Raw genomic sequence first — 19,659 nt, 5'->3', positions numbered from 1 at the left:
TTTGGTCTTGTGTCACTAACTCCACAGCTGGCTCAAAGAGTGGATTCCACATATATTGCTATTTATTGAGAAGCCTTTTTAAAGACTGCACATACCTAAACTTGAATATTGCCATCATTTTTTACCAGGCTTAAGGGCTACAGTATTTCTTTAGGAGTATAATTGAGGAGTAAGGATGACTATACAATTAAGTGATGTCTTGACATTGACTGTCTACCTAATCAGAGCACATGCAGAAAAGAGAACAGTACAGGCATGTTCTCAGAGACAGAATGAAGGGAAAGGCCTGTGGCACTGGCTTGAAAGAGCTGTTAGAGCACGCTGCCCAGGCAAGGACAAGCATCCAAGGGAATCTGGAGAGGAAAAGCCCGATGAGGAGAAGGCACAGAAAATCTGGGGTAAAAGGTGTCAAAAGACCATCTTTTTATTTTCCACTTTGCCCAGGATTGGCATTCAGGTGTATTTAGAGCAAAAGTAAAGTTTTACTTCAAAGCAGGATAGTCTAACCCACAGCTTGCAGCCAAGCCCAGACTACCTCAGCTAGACTCCAGTGTGATGTTTTCTCCTCTAAGTCAAGAGATGACATTAAATAAGAATCATGATTAGGCGAGAGACATAGATCCTCAGCAGTAGATTAGGTTCCCGTACAAGCTCAGTGGCACACTTCAAAATTCAAACGTGTAATCTAGGAAAATCACAAATCATATACCTTAGCTTTATTCTAGAAGAGTCAATGCTGAAAATGTTAATGGTGAGAATGCCAAGGGTTTACTGACGTTTTGCAGCCATGTTTCTTTAGTTCAGATTATCTATTCTTCCTGGAAATCCTTCTTTGCCTACTTATCCTACAGGAGTTAGTTTGACTGATGTTTCCTCCATAACGTTGTTCCCAATCCACCCAATTATATTGCTTCTGCTTCTGAAACCTCATAATACAGTAGTTGCCCCTTATCCACACTTGTGCTTTCTGCAGTTTCAGTTACTTATGGTTAACTATGATCCAAAAATATTAAATGGAAAATTTCAGAAGTAAACAATTCCTAAATTTTAACTGCATTCTGAGTAGTGTGATGAAATCTGGAGTCTGCTCTGTCCTGCTTTTAGTTACAAATCATCCTTTGACCAGTTTATTCAGCTAGTTAGTCACTTAGTAGCCAATTTCATTACCAGACTGATTGTTACAGTATCATTGCAGTGCTTGCATTCCAAATAACCCTTATTTTTACTTAATAATGGCTCCAAACTGCAGAAATAGTGATGCTGGCAATTCAGATATGCCAAAGAGAAAACTTAAAGTGATTCCTTTAAGTGAAAGGAAAGGTCATTCCTTTAAGTGAAAGGAAAGGATATTTCTCCACTTAGCAGCAAAAAATTATATGCTGATGCTACTAAGATCTATGGTAGGAAGAAATCTTCTATTCATGAAATTGTAAAGAAGGAAAAACAAATTCATGTTAGTGTTGCTGTTGCACCTCAAACTGCAGAAATTATAGCCACACAGTACGTGCTAATTGCCTAGTTAAGATGGAAAAGGCATTAAACTCATGGGTGGGAGACATAAGCAGAAACATATTCTAGTTGGTGGTAACATGTGGCACCAGAAAACATGAAGCCCACATGAAGACTTCAGCAAGGGATCCCCTAAAATGACTTATACCATTTAGTGCTTCCCAGGTGGCACTAGTGGTAAACAACCTGCATGCCACTGCAGGAGACAAAGAGACACGGGTTTGATCCCTGAGACAGGAAGATCCCCTGAAGAAGGACATGGCAACCCACTCCAGTATTCTTGCGTGGAGAATCCCATGGACAGAGGAGCCTGGCAGCCTACAGTCCATAGGGTTGCAAAGAGTCGGATACGACTGAAGCAACTTAGCAAGCACACATGCAAAGGATGGTTACAAATATTTGGGAATAGGTTTGGACAGAAAAATATAAAAATTACTGCAGAGACTGGGTATGCCATTGAATAAGCCACAGCTCCATTTCTGGTAGCAATGAGGAAGTTAATTAAGGAGAGAAATCATATCAACAAAACTTTTACTATAGTATATAGTTATGATTTTTCTATTTTTAGTTCTTGTTGTTAATCTCTTACTGTGCCTAATTTATAAATTAAATTTCATCATCAGTTCAGTTCAGTCACTCAGTCATGTCCGACTCTTTGTGACCCCATGAATTGCAGCACGCCAGGCCTCCCTGTCCATCACCAACTCCAGGAGTTTACCCAAACTCACGTCCATCGAGTCAGTGATGCCATCCAGCCATCTCATTCTCTGTTGTCCCCTTCTCCTCCTGCCCCCAATCCCTCCCAGCATCAGATTCTTTTCCAATGAGTCAACTCTTTGCATGAGGTGGCCAGAGTACTGGAGTTTCAGCTTTAGCATCATTCCTTCCAAAGAAATCCCAGGGCTGATCTCCTTCAGAATGGACTGCTTGGATCTCCTTGCAGTCCAAGGGACTCTCAAGAGTCTTCTCCAACACCACGGTTCCAAAGCATCAATTCTTCGGCGCTCAGCCTTCTTCATAGACCAACTCTCACATCCATACATGACCACAGGAAAAGCCATAGCCTTGACTAGACGGACCTTTGTTGGCAAAGTAATGTCTCTGCTTTTGAATATGCTATCTAGGTTGGTCATAACTTTCCTTCCAAGGAGTAAGTGTCTTTTAATTTCATGGCTGCAGTCACCATCTGCAGTGATTTTGGAGCCCAGAAAAATAAAATCTGACACTGTTTCCACTGTTTCCCCATCTATTTCCCATGAAGTGATGGGACCAGATGCCATGATCTTCGTTTTCTGAATGTTGAGTTTTAAGCCAACTTTTTCACTCTCCTCTTTCACTTTCATCAAGAGGCTTTTGAGTTCCTCTTCACTTTCTGCCATAAGGGTGGTGTCGTCTGCATATCTGAGGTTATTGAGATTTCTCCCGGCAATCTTGATTCCAGCTTGTGCTTCTTCCAGCCCAATGTTTCTCATGATGTACTCTGCATAGAAGTTAAATAAGCAGGGTGACAACATACAGCCTTGATTTACTCCTTTTCCTATTTGGAATCATTCTGTTGTTCCATGTCCAGTTCTAATGTTGCTTCCTGACCTGCATAAATGTTTTTCAAGCGGCAGGTCAGGTGGTCTGGTATTCCCATCTCTTTCAGAATTTTCCAGTTTATTGTGATAGGCATGTGTATATAGGAAAAAACCGTATATATAGGGTTTGGTACTATCTGGGGTTTCAGGCATCCACTGGGGGTCTTGGAACATATTCTCCACTGATAAGGGTAGAGAATGGTAGTCGTAGTTGTCTGTATTCCTATTGCAGTGCTACAAAGTGTGCAGTCTGCAAACTTTTGGTTACCAGTTTGTGATGGAACATACAAAGAAACTGAAAGAAATTAGAATTGTTAAGCACTTTGACAGTATGTCTAGTATATTTCTTAAACTGGCCTCATTTTTATCTTTTTTTTTTCTTTTAGTAACTCGTTTTTATTGTGTTTTAAAAAGTATTGGCCTGGGACAGATTCGGAGTTTTGAAAAAATGGTTCCTCAACACAGATATTTTGAGCAACACTGCATTATAGCACTGATGTCATTCTATCCAGCACTGTAGTTAATTCACATCTTGCCCACTAGCTAGCCTGCCTACCTTCCTTCTTTGATCCACCACAGATGACATCATGGAATTTTGGGGGATACAAGCTCAACAGATGATACTGATAGAAAAGGAATTTAGATTCTGTAGTTTTACATCTAAATTGAAATTTTAATATCCTCTATGAAAAACAAATGGTGACTTTGTTTTGTTTAACCCTCAATTATTTGTATTGTATGCCAGTATCCCATAATGGAAATATATTCTTTACCTTCACTTTGTGACTCATTTTATCAAGACTTCCATGATATTACACTCATAAAAAGAAAAATACACCTAATATTTGCATTGTCATTTTGCAATGAAACATGATATCACTTTATCTTTAAACAAAACAGGGGTAATAAGTTCATGGTGGCAATAGACATTAACGGACTCAGCACCAAGGATCTGTGCTAGGCTTTCAGCCTCTTTTTTTGCTAGGCTCACTGTTTTAGATACGAAGCTATGTAACCAACAGATGCCCTGAAACCCCTTCTTAAAATTTGTATGGTGGTCAGAATGTCACTGTAATAAAGACAGACTGAAGCACAGGTGATTTGAGGATGATCCGGCCTCATCCAGAGTTTAATTATATTTACATAGTGGTAGCCTGGCTGTTGCTTGGCAGATGTGCTCTTGGCAGTCCTCAAACTGCCTGGCTTCTCCTACAGTCCCTCCCTCAAGCCATACTCAAACCCAAGCAGTCCAACATTGTTGACTAGCCAAGGATAAGAGAAACCGGCAATCCTAAACAATGCTTTTCTCCTTTGTTGAATATGACCAAAATAAAAGCAGTGATACCTACAATCAACCAATTTTTATAGCTAAATACTACAGAAACATGAAATACTTCCATAGCAGTCCCCAGATTATACCTAGTGAGTTTCTTTAGGTAGGTTCTTTCTTCTATCACCTTCTGTTCTTTCTTATAGTTTTTGTAACTGGCAATGAACAGTGATTATAATGGTTGAGAAGAAAAAAGAAAGAAAAATAGTTAAAAAGTCATTTTAGAATCACAGCTTGAACTTGCATTAGAAAATTATAGTCATGCATATTAATTCTTCTAATTTCCTATTATTTAAGTAGGGAGTTAGGTAGATCAGGTACTTGGAAAAAAAATAAGTGAAACTATTTTAAATATGACCACAGCTTTTTTATAGGAGAATCAAAGACTGGAGCTGGATAGCTGAAAAACATAACCTCTAAATTTAATCCTCTAATAACAGTGCTTAAGGCACATTTTAATCCACGGATTTTACTCAAAGATCAAATACAAATTTATCAATTTTCAAATTAATTTTTCCTTAAAATCTTGAAAATTTGAGGTTCTAAAACTCATTTTCAATTTGGTTAGTCTTTTCTCTATTTTCTTATCATTAAAAAAGTTATTTCATAATTCATATAATAATCTCTAAACATCACTACTTTGTAAAAAGCAAAATAATTTCCTGTATGTATTATATATCAATGATCTAATAAATGGATTTTTAAAAGTCCTTCTTTCAGGTACCATGACAGTAGTTACCAAACAAAAATTAGTAATGATTGTAAACAGGAAATGCAATACAGGAATGACCCTTGAAGCGCATTTGTAATCAGGAAAAAGACAGTTTGTGTATCTATAGGTGTAACACTGTAAATATTTTAGCTTTATCTGATTATAAGCTTCTTCACATTCTAATACATATAAGCTGCTTTCTCATTTTTCATTTGACATTACTTAAGACAAATAATCACTCCTAAGTACAAAGCTTGCAAAGCCAGGAACAAATGCCAAGAATCACCACTAAAATAGGACATTGTGTTACAAATCTAGTGTACTCTTGACCTGTAAAGAGTTCACTAAGGGATATAATCCCATTTGTACTTACTTTCTATCATTTATTTTGTCATTTTTTTTTTCTCTATCCTTTCTCTCAATAGTGTAAGTTCTGTAATACAAGGTATCTTGTCTTTTTGTTCATACTATACCCCCAGGGTTTAGAAAAATGTTTTGCACATAAACTACTCACATAGTTTTTAAATGAATCATCTTATTTTAGGAGAGATAACTTTTAAAGACAATAAAAGCTCCATTATTTTTCATTTTCCTATAATTAAGTACCATCGAGAGTGATATACATCATGACTAGGCTTATTTGCCTCATGCTAATAAAGCAATTTATATGCCTTTGAAGCTGTAAACTAAAGAGTTAAATGAATTAAACTTAATGTTTTCAAATACCCCACAAATATTTAAAAGGCAAACTAATTAAGTAAAAACAAGCTGAAAAAACAGCTAAGATCTATGAAAAAAATTTTCATTTTCTCATGGACTCCATAAGAATATATAACATTTATATACAGGCCATTTCACTGAAAATCATATATATTTATATATTCTTGGCTTGTATGATTTTTAAGCACTGTGGAACATTATTATATTTGGTAAACTACTGATATTTTTCCAAAGTCAAAAAGAGTAACTGGGTTTGAAGAAATCTTAGAAATCACTTGGCTCCCCTATTGATTTTTATAGATAAGGAAATTGATATCCAGAGTGGCCAAGATCACAAAGACTACAGTGGACCCAGATCTGCTAATTCTCAGCCCAGAGCGAATTTAAAACATCATACTGATAAACAGACATGAGAAAGCTAATATACCACAGAAGATCTTTCTGTATACTACTGCGCTTTACCTATACTGGGTACTTATTGATCTTTTCTAATTTCTGAACACACTGTAGTGATTTGGTGTGTAAAAAAACATATTCAAATTAGCATGGGGCAAACTATATCCCTACTTCTGGCTTTCAGAAAAAGAACATAGGAAGTAATACTCTTTCATCAATTTATCATTTTCTTTCTACTAAATAGACCCCTCAGACTAATTCTGTGGTCCATGATGTTAATTCCAGGCTCACAAGACTGGTACCCTACTGGAGTTCAGTGAGTGCCTCGTTAAATAGTTCATTTTGGTGTTTCCTACTGCTTCTCAATAGATCTTATTGTATGAACAATTCTCCTAACATTGAACTTTTTGTTTTTAACTGCTCTATTCTAAGCTGCATGATCTGCCATTCCAGTGGCACTTAGAGTACTTTGTGCCTAGGAGAAAAAGAGGTGTAGCCTACCATGTTATGTGTAAGGCTTACTATCAACTCTGGGGTTCAGCAGGTAGAACAGATTGTTCTACAGGCCAACCATGAGTACCTGTATACAATTCCAGATGTCACTAGTTGAAAGACAAAGAGCCAAAAGCAGGGTTGCTATTGTTCAGAACCATATTAAGTAGCTAGAAGGCAGCACTATAACTGCTCCCAACAAAACCTGGGAATTCTAGAAGATATGGTCCAGAACGTTATTGGAACTTATGGAATTTCTTTGACTGTAAAATCTCCCAGAAGTTACTTTTCATGATATTTGTACTTATTTAGACTTTGTTTCCATGCAAAAAATGTCAAAGGCAACTTACACTAAAGGCATACATATGACCATGGGTAAAGTATAAACTAACTACAGGAAACCAGTAGAGTGGTAATTTTATTGGAACAGAAACCATTTCTCCAATATAATTCCTTTAAACAAATAAAAATGCTTAAATGCATCTTAGGTTTTTTTCTATTAGGGTACTTCATTCAACATATATGCAGTGATCAGAGCAAAAGTATCAGAGGACTCAGGCTAGGTGACATAATGGAAGTCACGTGGATTATGAAGACCATGGTGCAAGATCACAGTTACGTTCTGCCAGTTTCAGATCAACCTATCTAAGCCTGAGTTTTCTTATCCTTAAAATGAAGCTAGTCTGCTTCATAAATTGCTTTGAACAGAAAACAAAATAACTATACAAGTATAAATAGGATATGAATTTCCCTCAAGAAGCTTGCAATCTAGTTAAGAGAAAGACTATAATCTAGAGGGAGAAAGTAATGAGTTTGCTAAGAGTTATGATAAGATGCTTTGGGAATATAGAAGAAAGAGATTTTCCATCTAGCTGGTAACAAGAAGAAGTACACATTGGATGTATATGTTTGCTATGGTTAGGAAATAAAAATTATTTTGTTTCAAAAAAAAAAAAAGGAGGGTGATGTGTGTGTTGGGGGAAAAAGGGGGCATGTAGGGTGAGGAGTGTGTCTTGGATTAGTAATATTTAGTATTATTGAAGGTGAGCTAGCAAAGTCAAGGAGAAAGGTGATGGTACACAGCTTGACAGCCAGTGGAGACATAAACCCCTAATTCAACTTCACAGGACAGGACTAAGGAAGAAAATCAACAGAAAACCTACTACAGTTCTATTCAAACCAATATTCAAAGCAAGTTAGAAAAAGTGACTTTTCATATCTAATTAATGTAATGACTCACACTATGGCTTAAAAGAGATAAAAGCCCTGCTAAGGAACACTTTATTCTATACTTGTTCTGAGAGAGTAACTGCCTCTAAGGTAAAGCCCTGGAAGCCCTCCCATTACCCCAAGTCTTGCCAATGATTCTCAGGCAAGAATGGCTTCAAGCAGAGAATTCAAGTGTAGATTTGAACCTCCAGGTCACCATTTACTTGTCTTTTCCACTTCAGTCAGGGACCACCCTAAGAGAAAAGGTTCATTCTAATTTCTAATGGAAATAATCTTTGTGGTTCAGTTATCTTTCCAACTGCAATCACATGGTTTCACTTTGATTTTTCAGCAATGACAGAAGCTTTCAGAACATGTTTGGATGCTGAGAAACAAGATGTTTTAGTGACTTTGTAATCTTTAAAATCTCATCTTTTTAAAATTAAAGAAACAAAGAAAAGGGTCCTACAGAAAAAATACACAAGACATCAGGAAGGATCAAAAGATGGAGGTTAGAAAGGAGGCAAACAATGAATAAAGTGTAATATTAAAAGCTCTTTTGCAATTCCAGGCAGCCTAAGGGAAATTACTATAGTTCTCTTTCTCTCTGGTATGTTTTTAAAGAGAAAAAAGTGATTCTCAGGGGAGCTGCTGCTAAGTTCCTTTAGTCGTGTCCAACTGTGCGATCCCATAGATGGCAGCCCACCAGGCTCCCCCATCCCTGGGATTCTCCAGGCAAGAACACTGGAGTGGGTTGCCATTTCCTTCTCCTCTCAGGGGAGAGTAACACAGAAAGGAAAGAGGAAAACATCTGGCTGTGGGCCATGATTTAGCATTCACCATAAAATGAGACTCTGTTTCTGTTTCTCAAAGGTCATTGTTTTTTCCAAGCAGACACAGGCTCTACTTACATGAAGTCAATTATAATAAAGAGACACAAGACATAAGGAAGAGATCTAGACAAGTAACTCCAAAGAAAGGGCAAAGATGTAAAAATCAAATTCTACTCTAAAATATTATTAAAACAAAACTCTGTATAACCAAACTAGCTCTCACTTCCTAGCAACAGCTCACTTATCTCAAACAAAATACAATATAGTAAAATCTAGTTATAAAAATTCCTTGCCTGATGGTGTATTTTAACCGGTAATTAATCCAAATTTATGCCAATGATAGACACCCAAGTTCTCCTTTTAAAAACAAAGAATCTTATAATAACATCATCCACCTAGGTGGATGTGAAATGAAGACAACCCTCTAATTCTTTTTACATGAAATGTTAATGGGAAAGTAACATTTGTCATCTGCCTGGAGAAAATTTCTTATGAAAACAACAGTAAAAAGGTTTTAAAAGGAAAAAAATGCCATGCATCTTAAAACAGAAGTCGAATTTAGTTTTACTTAAATGGCTGTGCCTTTATTTCAACTTTCAGCTATGATTTTTAAAAGGTATATTCAAACCATCAGTTTTCTTGCATATCCAAGTCAAAAAGAAGGGAGACCTGAAAAGTATCCTAGATACCAAAACAGGGTAAGAAGACTCATAAGATCAAAGATGATATTGTAATGTTTCCTTCTCATGTGTTAGAAAACAATTTCTAAAGGGAATGCAAGTTTCTTTTTGAAATTATGAAATGTATTCCTGGGACCTCTAAATTATTTGTACTGGGAAACACTCTGTCAAATACACAGAACATTAATCTGTCAAGGATCCTACCTAGACACAGAGAGGGTATGTTGGCAATCAGATTGGACATCTTTGGGATCTTTTACTTTCCAATTTACTAGTTGAGGACTTTGCCCTGAGAATCACCAGTGATGACAAGGTAGTGAAACAGGATTTGTTACTGTCATGGTATTGTCTGTAAAAGTTTTAAATTTATGGAATCCTTTTTCTTCGGGTGGGGGGAGGGGGGGAGGAGGATTAGAGAGAAGGATAAGATTCTCGGTTGAAAAGATAACCTTTTAAAGTAAAGGGAAGATGCATCCATATATCAAGATGATTATTTACGATAATCCACATTCTGAAACTAAGGAAACTGTGTATAAATAATGTCTGGATTTTTCCCTTGCTAGCACATATAATTCTTAACTCTGGACTTTCTCCCTCAGAATTACTTCTCGTCCCAAATAATTTCAAAATCACTTTTGAATGTTACTTGTGTGTGTGTTTTTTTTTTCCTCCTTTTAAATAGAGGGTGTTTTGTTTTGTTTTTTTCCTGGAGCAGTTTTAGGTTCACAGCAAAATTTAGCAGAAGATACAGCATTCCCATATATCTCCTATCCCCTTTCAGACCACCCCCCCACCCCCACCGCTTTATCAATATCCCACATCAAAGTGGTACATTTGCTACAATTGATGAATTTACACTGGCACATCATCATCCCCCAAAGTCCATAGTTTATTTTAGGGTGCACTCTTTGTGTTTATTCTGTGGGTTTTGACAAATATATGACAGGTATTCACAATTACAGTAACACAGAATGGTTTCACCCACTCATCCCTCCTTTCCAAAGAATCTGGGCATTTAAAAAGTCCTTTTTGAAGCACTGTGTTTAATCATAGACAAGATCCCCCCACAAAAAATTTTAGACAAGTACTAAATTACCCACTGTTTCCCACAAGAAAAACAAAATAAGCAAAGCGTTCATCAACAGAAGGCTAATTAAGGGGCAAACAAAATGCTTTCCTAGTAGCAAGCAAGATTAACAAAAAATCAATTTGCTTTTAGTGTCATCTAAAAGCAAAGAAAAGAATAAGAAACCAAACTATAAGACAACAGAATTCAATCACTGTACTCTCAGAATTTACGTTTTCCTGTTCTTGAATTCCCTTTTGGATGCTGAGTCTAGTCACAAAGGGCAAACATTTTTTTTTCCCCCACTGCAGGCTTTTTATTTTTCAACAGCCTCCTAACCTAACCTAATATTTTGCACTTGCATATATTTTCAAAAATCCAACTGTGGGCATGAAACAGAACTCATGCTTAGGCCAGAAACCTTGTCTTTAGAAGATGAAGTAATGGCAATGCTGATAACCCACAATGAGCAAGAGAAGAAAATTAGGTTCTCTATTTTTCCCCCCTTTACTCTCAGCAGAACTTCCTTCCTTATTTGATAAGGAGCAACATTTCCTTCTCCAAGGAGCAACTAGCTTAATCAATTCCCTGGAATGAGACGACCTTTCACACAGAACGTTACACTGGAATGTGACATCAGCATTCCCTCTGAGTCACAGTCTGGTCCCCACCCTTTTCTCCCAGGAAACCTGAGTCTCCTAAACTCACGGAGCGGCTCAGGTAGGGCCATGGGTCCTGAAGCCCGGAGGGCAGCCAGTCAGGAAACGTCTCCTGGAGCTAAACCACCGCTGACAATCGTCCTTTGGGACTAGTTGCCAAAGAAGGAGAACATTTTCTTTGGAAGACGAATGCAGTGCTTTGGAAGTCAAGTAATGAATGACCAAAGAGAGACCAAAAAAAAAAAAAAACCAACCCAAAACTTCACCTTTCACGCCATCACCAGCCGCTGCTGCGAAGGAAGGACGTTAAATCAACGCTCACTCTAGACAGCCTCTTGACTGCCAAGCTGGGAAGGGAGGAGGTCTGAGCTGTCAAAAGTCTCATCAGTGACCCCAAACCACAAAGGCTTAATAAAGTTCAGCTTCCTGAGACAGGAAGAAGTAGTGTCATGGTTTCGCCCGAACTCGCCCTAAGCTCATCCTTTTCTTCTAGGGAGGCACAGGCCCAGCCAAAACATCTTAAGAAAAAGTTTCAAACACCTCCAACCGTTGGACTTGATTAGACAGGGAGAAATGTCCCGCGCCCGCCCTCGCGCGCGACTCTCAGTCGCTCCTGGGTTTCAGGAGTTAGTAGGGCCAGCGGACACCCCTCTACCCGAAGGACCGGGTACTGGGGCCCCGGGCGCCGGAGATCCCGACACCGCTCGAGCCTGACGGCCCTTGCGCCCCACCAGCCACTGATAGCCAGGGGGCGGCGCCCCGCGCAGGTGAAGCGGCTGCTGCCAGCCACCCTACCTTCTTCACTTTGGCCTCCAAATCCATGTCTATGTGTCAGAGGGGGTTTCTCCTCCTGGCGGGGATATCACGCCCAGGATCGCCTGGCGTCTGGCACCGCTGCGGGTACTGGAGGAGATGTGCCGGGACACCGGCACCACCGCCGCAGCCACTTGCCCGGCACGGTCAAACTTCCGCCGCCCAGTCGGCTGCAGCCGGCCTGCGGCGGGGACCGGGAACAAAGAGGGCCAAGCAGCCAATGACAGCCGGGCCCCTCCGGGCAGCCGCCAATCACTGAACGCCGCACGCACCTTCGCTGCCGAGCGCGGCGCCAGCAAGGTGAGGGGCGGGGCCGCGTTCGGGGCGGTACCCTGCGGAGCTCAATTGGGTAGCCGGGAGTTCGTCTCTGAGGCTCCGCTGGGCGTCCTCACTACCTCCTCCCAAAGAATTGGAGCCCAGGCTGCCTCCAGCTGAAATGAGGAAGAGCCTTTTCCATTCAGTCAGCTTGTACCTGTTTTGCTTGGGACTTTAAATATGAATTCAGAGCAAAGAAAAAGACAAGTTGTGGGGATTGTTAGGGATCTTCGTGATGGGCATTGCACTCTATAATTGCACTCTATAATTTCACTGTTGAGTTGTGGAAAAGGCACTTGGCTAAATACTTTTCTCCAATATCCCAAGCACTGGCAGGAAACCTTATCTCAGACAGCCAATGAAGATGGTTATATGGGTTGTCTGAGGATTTGATAGTTCAAAAATGAGGATAATGTGAACCACTAAAGAGATAACTTACACCATTCCTTTGGAAGAAGAGGCTTGCCCGTTGTCCCTGTTGTGTGAAAAGATGTGAGGCTCCTCATGTGCTCATGCTTAGATGAAGCAGTATCATAGGCATAACAAGCAGCGCTTCAGCTCTAGATTTGGATCCATATCATGGCCTCCTTCAGGAGCAACTGCAATGAATACTATTGCCTTGGTGGACCTGAAAGGAATTCTAGGGATTATTGAGTATAACTTTCTCATTTTGCAGGAAACTGAGGACCCCAGAGGTATAGGGACCTGCCCAATTTCTTAGTCTCTTGGGAACAGAGCTAAAGCTCATGAGTCTTTAAACAGTGTCTTCAGCTTGTTTGGGATGGAAAAAAACAACCTTTTGACTAATTAAAAGAGAGGAGTCTTTTTTTTCCCCTCTGTTCATGGTAATGATAGAAAATTATAATGATTAGATAGCAAGTGACCACCTAATCTGCATCTACTTTTAAAAGGGAAAAAGTCCCAAATCATATAGCTATTTAGGTTCACATTTCTCTCCCCTTTGGTGGTGGTGGTGGTGGTGGTTTAGTCTCTCAGTCATGTTTGATTCTTGCAACCCCATGGACTGTAGCCTGCCAGGCTCCTCTGTCCATGGGATTCTCCAGGTAAGAATACTGGAGGGGGTTGCCATTTCCTTCTCCAGAGGATCTTCGCGACCCAGGAATCGAACCCAGGTTTCCTGCACTGCAGGCAGATTCTTTACCAACCAAGCTACAAGGGAAGTCCTCTATCCCCTTTACCTTTTGAAATATGGTAACTGTAAAAAACCCAAATTCATTTTAGCTAACGTTTTGAACCCTTAGGACCTTCCCCTGGACAGTCCCCTGGTGTCCCCTGCCTTTTGTTTGTAGAAGAACATTAACTTCCTAGGCTTTTTCCAAGTCCCCAAAAGCAAATTTAATCAGTTATATGAGAAATTGCAAAAACAAAGGAAAACAGTCAAATGAAACTAAATAATAATAGTTTGGCTGTAAAGTAAAGCCAGGGGCCTTTAGTTTCTTCCTTCAGTGCTATAGATAGTATCCTGAGCCATATCCTTGTACTGGTTTTATAGAAACCAGCCCCCACCCCAACCAGATGAACCACCAACATGTAGGCCCCAGACCAGTTGCAATTAAGAAGGTTGATGATTGGGATTCCTGAAATAGCATGCTGTTACTTCACCACCGACAAGTCAGAGAATTGTGCACAAGCTGGTCAGGCATCCTACAACCCATACCCCAAATGCTGCCTTTAAAAACCCTCCCCTAAAAACCATTGGGGAGTTTTAGTGTTTTGAGCATTAGTTGCTTGTCCTCCTTGCTTGATGCCTTCACAATAAACACTACAGTTTGCTTCACCACAGCCTGGTGTCAGCAGCTTAGCTTTGTCTCATATTGGATGGGCAGACCCAAATTCAGTTCAGTAACAAACGGAGCACTGATTTATGATGTGATGTTTTTCTTATTCTATTAATAAACTAAAAATGGAATGACCAAGATGGTCATGAATTTTTCTTCTCACTCAGTTTAATTAAAACTTTTCCAAGCCATTTTCCCAAACCATGCTACAATGTTTGGGCTCCTGCAAAGTTTACCCAATGTAAACTCCAGTGAATATGAGGTTTAGTTATGACAAGGCAATTTGGTCTCTTTCAGGGAGCTTAACAGATGGAAAATGTCCAGTGAAACAGTTTAAATAAGGCATCAAACAATGTTGTAACATAAATTTTGGGCTTATTTTGTGAAATTTGAGAAACAAATACTAAAGAAAATATCTGCTGCTGCTGCTGCTGCTAAGTCGCTTCAGTCGTGTCCGTCTCTGTGTGACCCCAGCCCACCAGACTCCCCCGTCCCTGCGTTTCTCCAGGCAAGAACACTTTGGAAACATTTTTTAGCATCATATTCTGCCCTTCTCTCTCTCTTCCCTCCCAAACCTTCTAGCATCACTTTGTGTATCATTTGCTAGTTGAAATTAAGTGATATCTACCTGGAAACATTACTGTGCCAATTATATACAAGGTAACATTGAGGTAGATAAGTTTTAGGTTAGGAGGATTAGATTCCGATTTCTTATTAGCTGTTCAAGTGTTACGTTAAAGAGATACTAAGGAATTAGAACTGGCACTGTTTGATGACAAGATGTAATTGATGACAGAAAAATGAGTAGAAGATAACACACATGTTGCTGGCTTGCTTATTTTTGTAGGTGGTTCTGGAAAAAGGAAAATATAGGCTATGTTTAGTTGTGTTTTCCTGGGAGTGGGATGAGGACAAAGGGTACAGTTTTTAATTCATTAGGTTTGAGGTTGGGATACTGAAGTATCCAAATATTAATCTTGGAGATGAGAACTGGGGTGGAATGGTGATTAAGTGTCAATATCTTACATAGATAAATAATTGAAAGCCATGGATGGAAATGATCAGCATGGGATATAGCAAAATAAGAGAGCATATCAATGACCTCAATTGAGCAAAGTTGAGCAAGAAAAGCACAGAAAGGAAATAAAGGTTAGTTAGTAAGGAAAAAAAAAAATTAGAGTTCCCAACAAACTCTTAAGAGAAGAAATTCAAGAAGGAATTCATCAACAATGTCCAGCTATAGAAAAGGGTCAAATTCTCATTGAATTTAACAGAAAGTAAACTTGGGGAGTAAAAGCTGTATCCCATGTCAAATAGGCTATAGGACAAACTGAGGCAGCAACATAGAGAGTTAAAGGAGTAACCAGTGATTTTAAGGAAGTAGAAAATACTGGAATTGAGTGATTGACTTGAAGGGAGGAAGGATGAGCATTCCTAGGAGTCACTCTTAGGGATCTAATTTGGTGACTTGTACGGTGGCTGTAAATCTCTCCTTTCCCACCTTAAGATGAGTTTCGTTTGTATGTAATGATTTTGCAAGGCCAATTGGATCTGAGTTTGGCAGTCAAAAGAGACATCTGGGATGGAGATACAGATGACTGGTTATAAATACACAGGCACAAACATCTACATATACACATGTACGTATAAACACACACACACTCAGCATACCAGAACACTAGGAAAATGAAACACCAATAGGAAAGTTTTCTACACCAGGTAAGGTAAATTTCCAAGATAAAGATGACTGTACCTGTCTCCTCAATTATTAATGTAGTCCCAGGTGGCCTCTTTAGCAAATGTTCATAATTTATTAACACTTGTTAGAGGAACTCCTGTGCTACTGACTTAGCTATTATTGCTCATTAGCAGCTTGTATGGATTACACATTGTTCTATGGGGAGACAAACATTTTTTCAGAGCAAATTATTACCTGTAAAAATTTTTTTAGTTGACCAAACACTGGTGTTTGGCTAGGGAAATAATGAATGATTCACATGATAAGTTTATATTATTTTTTTCTAACAGTAAACAATCAATGTTATAGGAACAAAATAGAAAATAGAATGGTATATAGATTGTGCTCACAACTGTGCAAAAATATCATGCACAGAAAAGAAACATGAGGAAAATTCATAAAATGTTAGCAGAGGTTTGTCTCTGATTGATAGGTCCATGGGGATTCCTTCTTTCCTTTAAAAAATATTCCATGATGATCATGGCATATTTCTTAATGGAAAAACCTTATCTAAAAATATATTATTCAAAGCATTTTAGGAAGATGGGGCAGCGGCAGTATAATTTTTCAACCTGCCTGAAAAATCTACATTAAAAAGAAAAAAAACAAAAAACTGATCAACTGGTTAGCAAAACCAAAAGCCATGGACAGCCTTTACAATAAAATTGGCAAGGTATCTCCATAAATCCAAAAACACAACAGATAAGGACAAGCCAACAAAAGCCACAAGACATGCATGTATAAAAAATTCTGTCAGGGGAGGGAGAGAAGCAATAAGTTGGTGTCTGACAGACACCAGGAAAATTCAAGATGTTCTCCTCCAGATATCCATTTTAAAACACTTCAGGCCAAATTTCAAACAGCAGCTGAAACAGTGAAATGTGACTGAAGGAGCTGAATTAATCTCACCCCGTGATATCTCATGACTCACCCACTAGGACTTCTTTCTAAGACAGGGTCCCACAATAAGAAACTTTGTCAAGGGAAATCAGAATAAGTAGGTTGGGGCAGAAGAGACAGTGGAAAGTGAAAGGCTAGAGGAGCTCTCTCCAATGTAGTAGCCAGTAACCACATGTAGTTATTTAAAATTTAATTAATTAGGTTAACTAAAATCCATTAAAACTTAAAATTTGACTTCTCAGTCATACTAGCCATATTTCAAGTGCTCAACAGCCGGAAAGGGAAATGGAGTCAGGAAATCTCCAAAATCTTGTTGTATTTGTTAGCGCTTCATAAAAACAAGGGAGGATGGAGCTCTCTGAAGTTGGACACAATTTTCTAAACTCTGCATCATCGTATAAGTTTAGGAAAATTAATGTCACATAATAATGGGTAACAGTAAGTTATTAAGGTCAAATCCAATACAAACTTATAAGAAAAGAGAGCAAACGGAGCAGAATAACTTCCCTACAGAAAGATGTGTCCACAAAACAGAGCAAAAGTGTGTTACTTGAAAACAAATTAAAGACATCAAAAAGTTAATGCATGTCATGAAAGGATCATACAAATCAGAATTAGAAAAACTCATAACTGAGGTAATAGAATTCAGGAAAGAATTAGAAATGAAGAAAATAATATTACATAGATGAAGGCTAAACTAAAAAGGATACTATGGCAAAAAACCGATAATGCCTACAAACAACGGATAGTAAAAATTCTTCTTTCTAAAAAATCGAAAAGTGATGACATATGTATACCTATGCTGATTCATGCTGATGTGTGGGAAAAACCAAAACGATATTGTAAAGCAATTATCCTTCAATTAAACATAAATAAAAAATTTAAAAAGTAATGAAGACAAATATAAAGTATTCTAGAGAAAGTATCAAATATTAAAAAGGTGATGAGATCAAGTACATGGATGATAGAAGTCTCTGAAGATGAAAACCAAAGGAACAAACGCTGAAAAATGGTGACTCAAGAAAACTTTCTGAAATTACAAAAATGATATGAAACTAGATATTGAAAGATCATATTGCTTACCTGAGAATATATTGACTCAAAATAACCAACACAAAACATAGTCTAGTAAAGTTACTGGACTTTGAAGAATAGGAAAGAAAATCCTTTGGGTATTCAGCTTTAGGAAGGGATGTGACTTAAAAGGGGAAGACAATTGTATTAACAGTGCGCTTTTGCTTTAGCAATTCTCTAGATCAGAAGAGGATAGAGTAACATTTTAAGCTATTCAAGAAAGACAATGTAAACCAAGGATTTTATATGAAGTAACTTTCAAGTTAAAGGGCAAAGACTTTTATAAACATAGAATTTAGGAAATACAGTTCTTATGAGCCCTTCCTGAAGAATCTTCACTTGGCTGTTTTCTCTGTATCTCTGTCTAAATCTCTCATCTCTCTCTCATGAAGATGCCAGTCGTTGGATTTAAGGCCAACCCCAATGAGGTATGGGGTTTCCCAGGTGGCACTAGTGATAAAGAACCCACCTGCCAATGCAGGAGGCTTAAGAGACGTGGGTTTGGTCCCTGGGTCGGGAAAATCCCCTGGAGGAGGGCATGGCAACTCACTCCAGTATTCCTCCCTGGAAAATCCCATAAGCAGAGGAGCCTGGCGGGCTATAGTCCATGGGATGGCAAAGAGTTGGCCACAACTGAAGCAACTTAGCATGCACACTAATCTGATATGACTTCATCTTAATGAATTATGTCTATTAAAAACTCTATTTCCAAATAAGTTTATATTCTGAGGTTCTGGGTGGATATGAATTTTTTTTTGGGGGGGGGACATGATATAACCCATTACAGTAGGAGAACAAAAGCAACATAGTCACAATAAAACTGTTACTAGGAAAAAGCAGAAGCAATCAGTGGCCTTTCTTCCACACTCAACACTATATCTTGCAGAATTGAGAATATAAGCACTAAATTTACTGTCAGTGGCGTTAGTTCCTTTGTCTTCTACTTTAGAGGCACTGGATTATTACTTCTGGAAAACTCTTCCTTATCCATTGTTCCCTAAAATGAATTCTAGAAAGGCATTGATTGAGGATTTCCTTCTGGAAAGCTGTGCTAGCATAAGAGCAGAGTTTTGGAGGACTGAGATGTTTGGGATAAAACAACACCTTTTGCCAAGCTTGAGACTTAAGAATATGCCTGCCATTTTTATTTCAGGGAAACTTTAAATCGGCATCTCTCAACCATTAAACCAATGACATTTTATGTGTGTGCTAAGTTGCTTCAGTTGTGTCCGACTCTCTGTGACCCTACGGACTGTAGCCTGCCAGGCTCTTCAGTCCATGGGATTCTCCAGGCAAGAATACTGGAGTGGATTGCCATGCCTTCCTCCAGGGGATTTTCCTGACCCAAGGATCAAACCCCAGCCTCCTGTGTCTCTTGCATTGGCAGACAGTTTCTTTACCACTAGTGCCACCTGGGAAACCCAAATAAATTCCAGTTGATGGCTTTCAGAAGGTTGGCCTGTGATGAAAGAAGATTGAGAAGACTTCATGTCTCAGGTACTGTGTGCTAAGAAAAGTCAAAGTGCTAGTTATGTCTGACTGTCTCTCAACCATGAGACCAATGACATTTTGAGCCAGATAATTACTTGTTGCAGGGGGCTGTCCTGTGTATTATAGAATGTTAAATACCATTCCTGGCTTTAACCCACTAGATGCCAGTGGCATCCCTCCCCACTTGTGACAACCAAAAATATCTCCAGACATTGTCAGATGTGTTCTGTGGAGCAAAATTATCCCCAGTTAAGAACCACTCAGCTTTAAAAGATTCCAGAAGTCTACTATCTATTTTTGGGTAACAAACCACCCTAAAACTTAATAGCTTTAAACAACAAGA

At 38.8% G+C, this 19,659-nt stretch overlaps 1 protein-coding gene across 1 annotated transcript in view; it reads right to left on the bottom strand.

Annotated features, from left to right (window-relative positions):
* Positions 1-12,220, bottom strand: part of TES (testin LIM domain protein) — a 57,987-nt gene extending 45,767 nt beyond the window's left edge. Inside the window, exon 1 of the mRNA XM_005899128.3 lies at positions 11,982-12,220. Coding sequence (XP_005899190.1) covers positions 11,982-12,008 — 27 coding nt within the window. The 5' untranslated portion in view covers positions 12,009-12,220. The remainder of the gene's footprint in view (positions 1-11,981) is intronic.
* Positions 12,221-19,659: the final 7,439 nt, after the last annotated feature.

Source organism: Bos mutus, chromosome 4 (assembly GCF_027580195.1).
Source record: "Bos mutus isolate GX-2022 chromosome 4, NWIPB_WYAK_1.1, whole genome shotgun sequence".
Classification (NCBI taxonomy): Eukaryota; Metazoa; Chordata; class Mammalia; order Artiodactyla; family Bovidae; genus Bos; species Bos mutus.
Note: the sequence above shows the minus strand (reverse complement) of the source record. Positions and strands in the feature narration are given on the sequence as shown.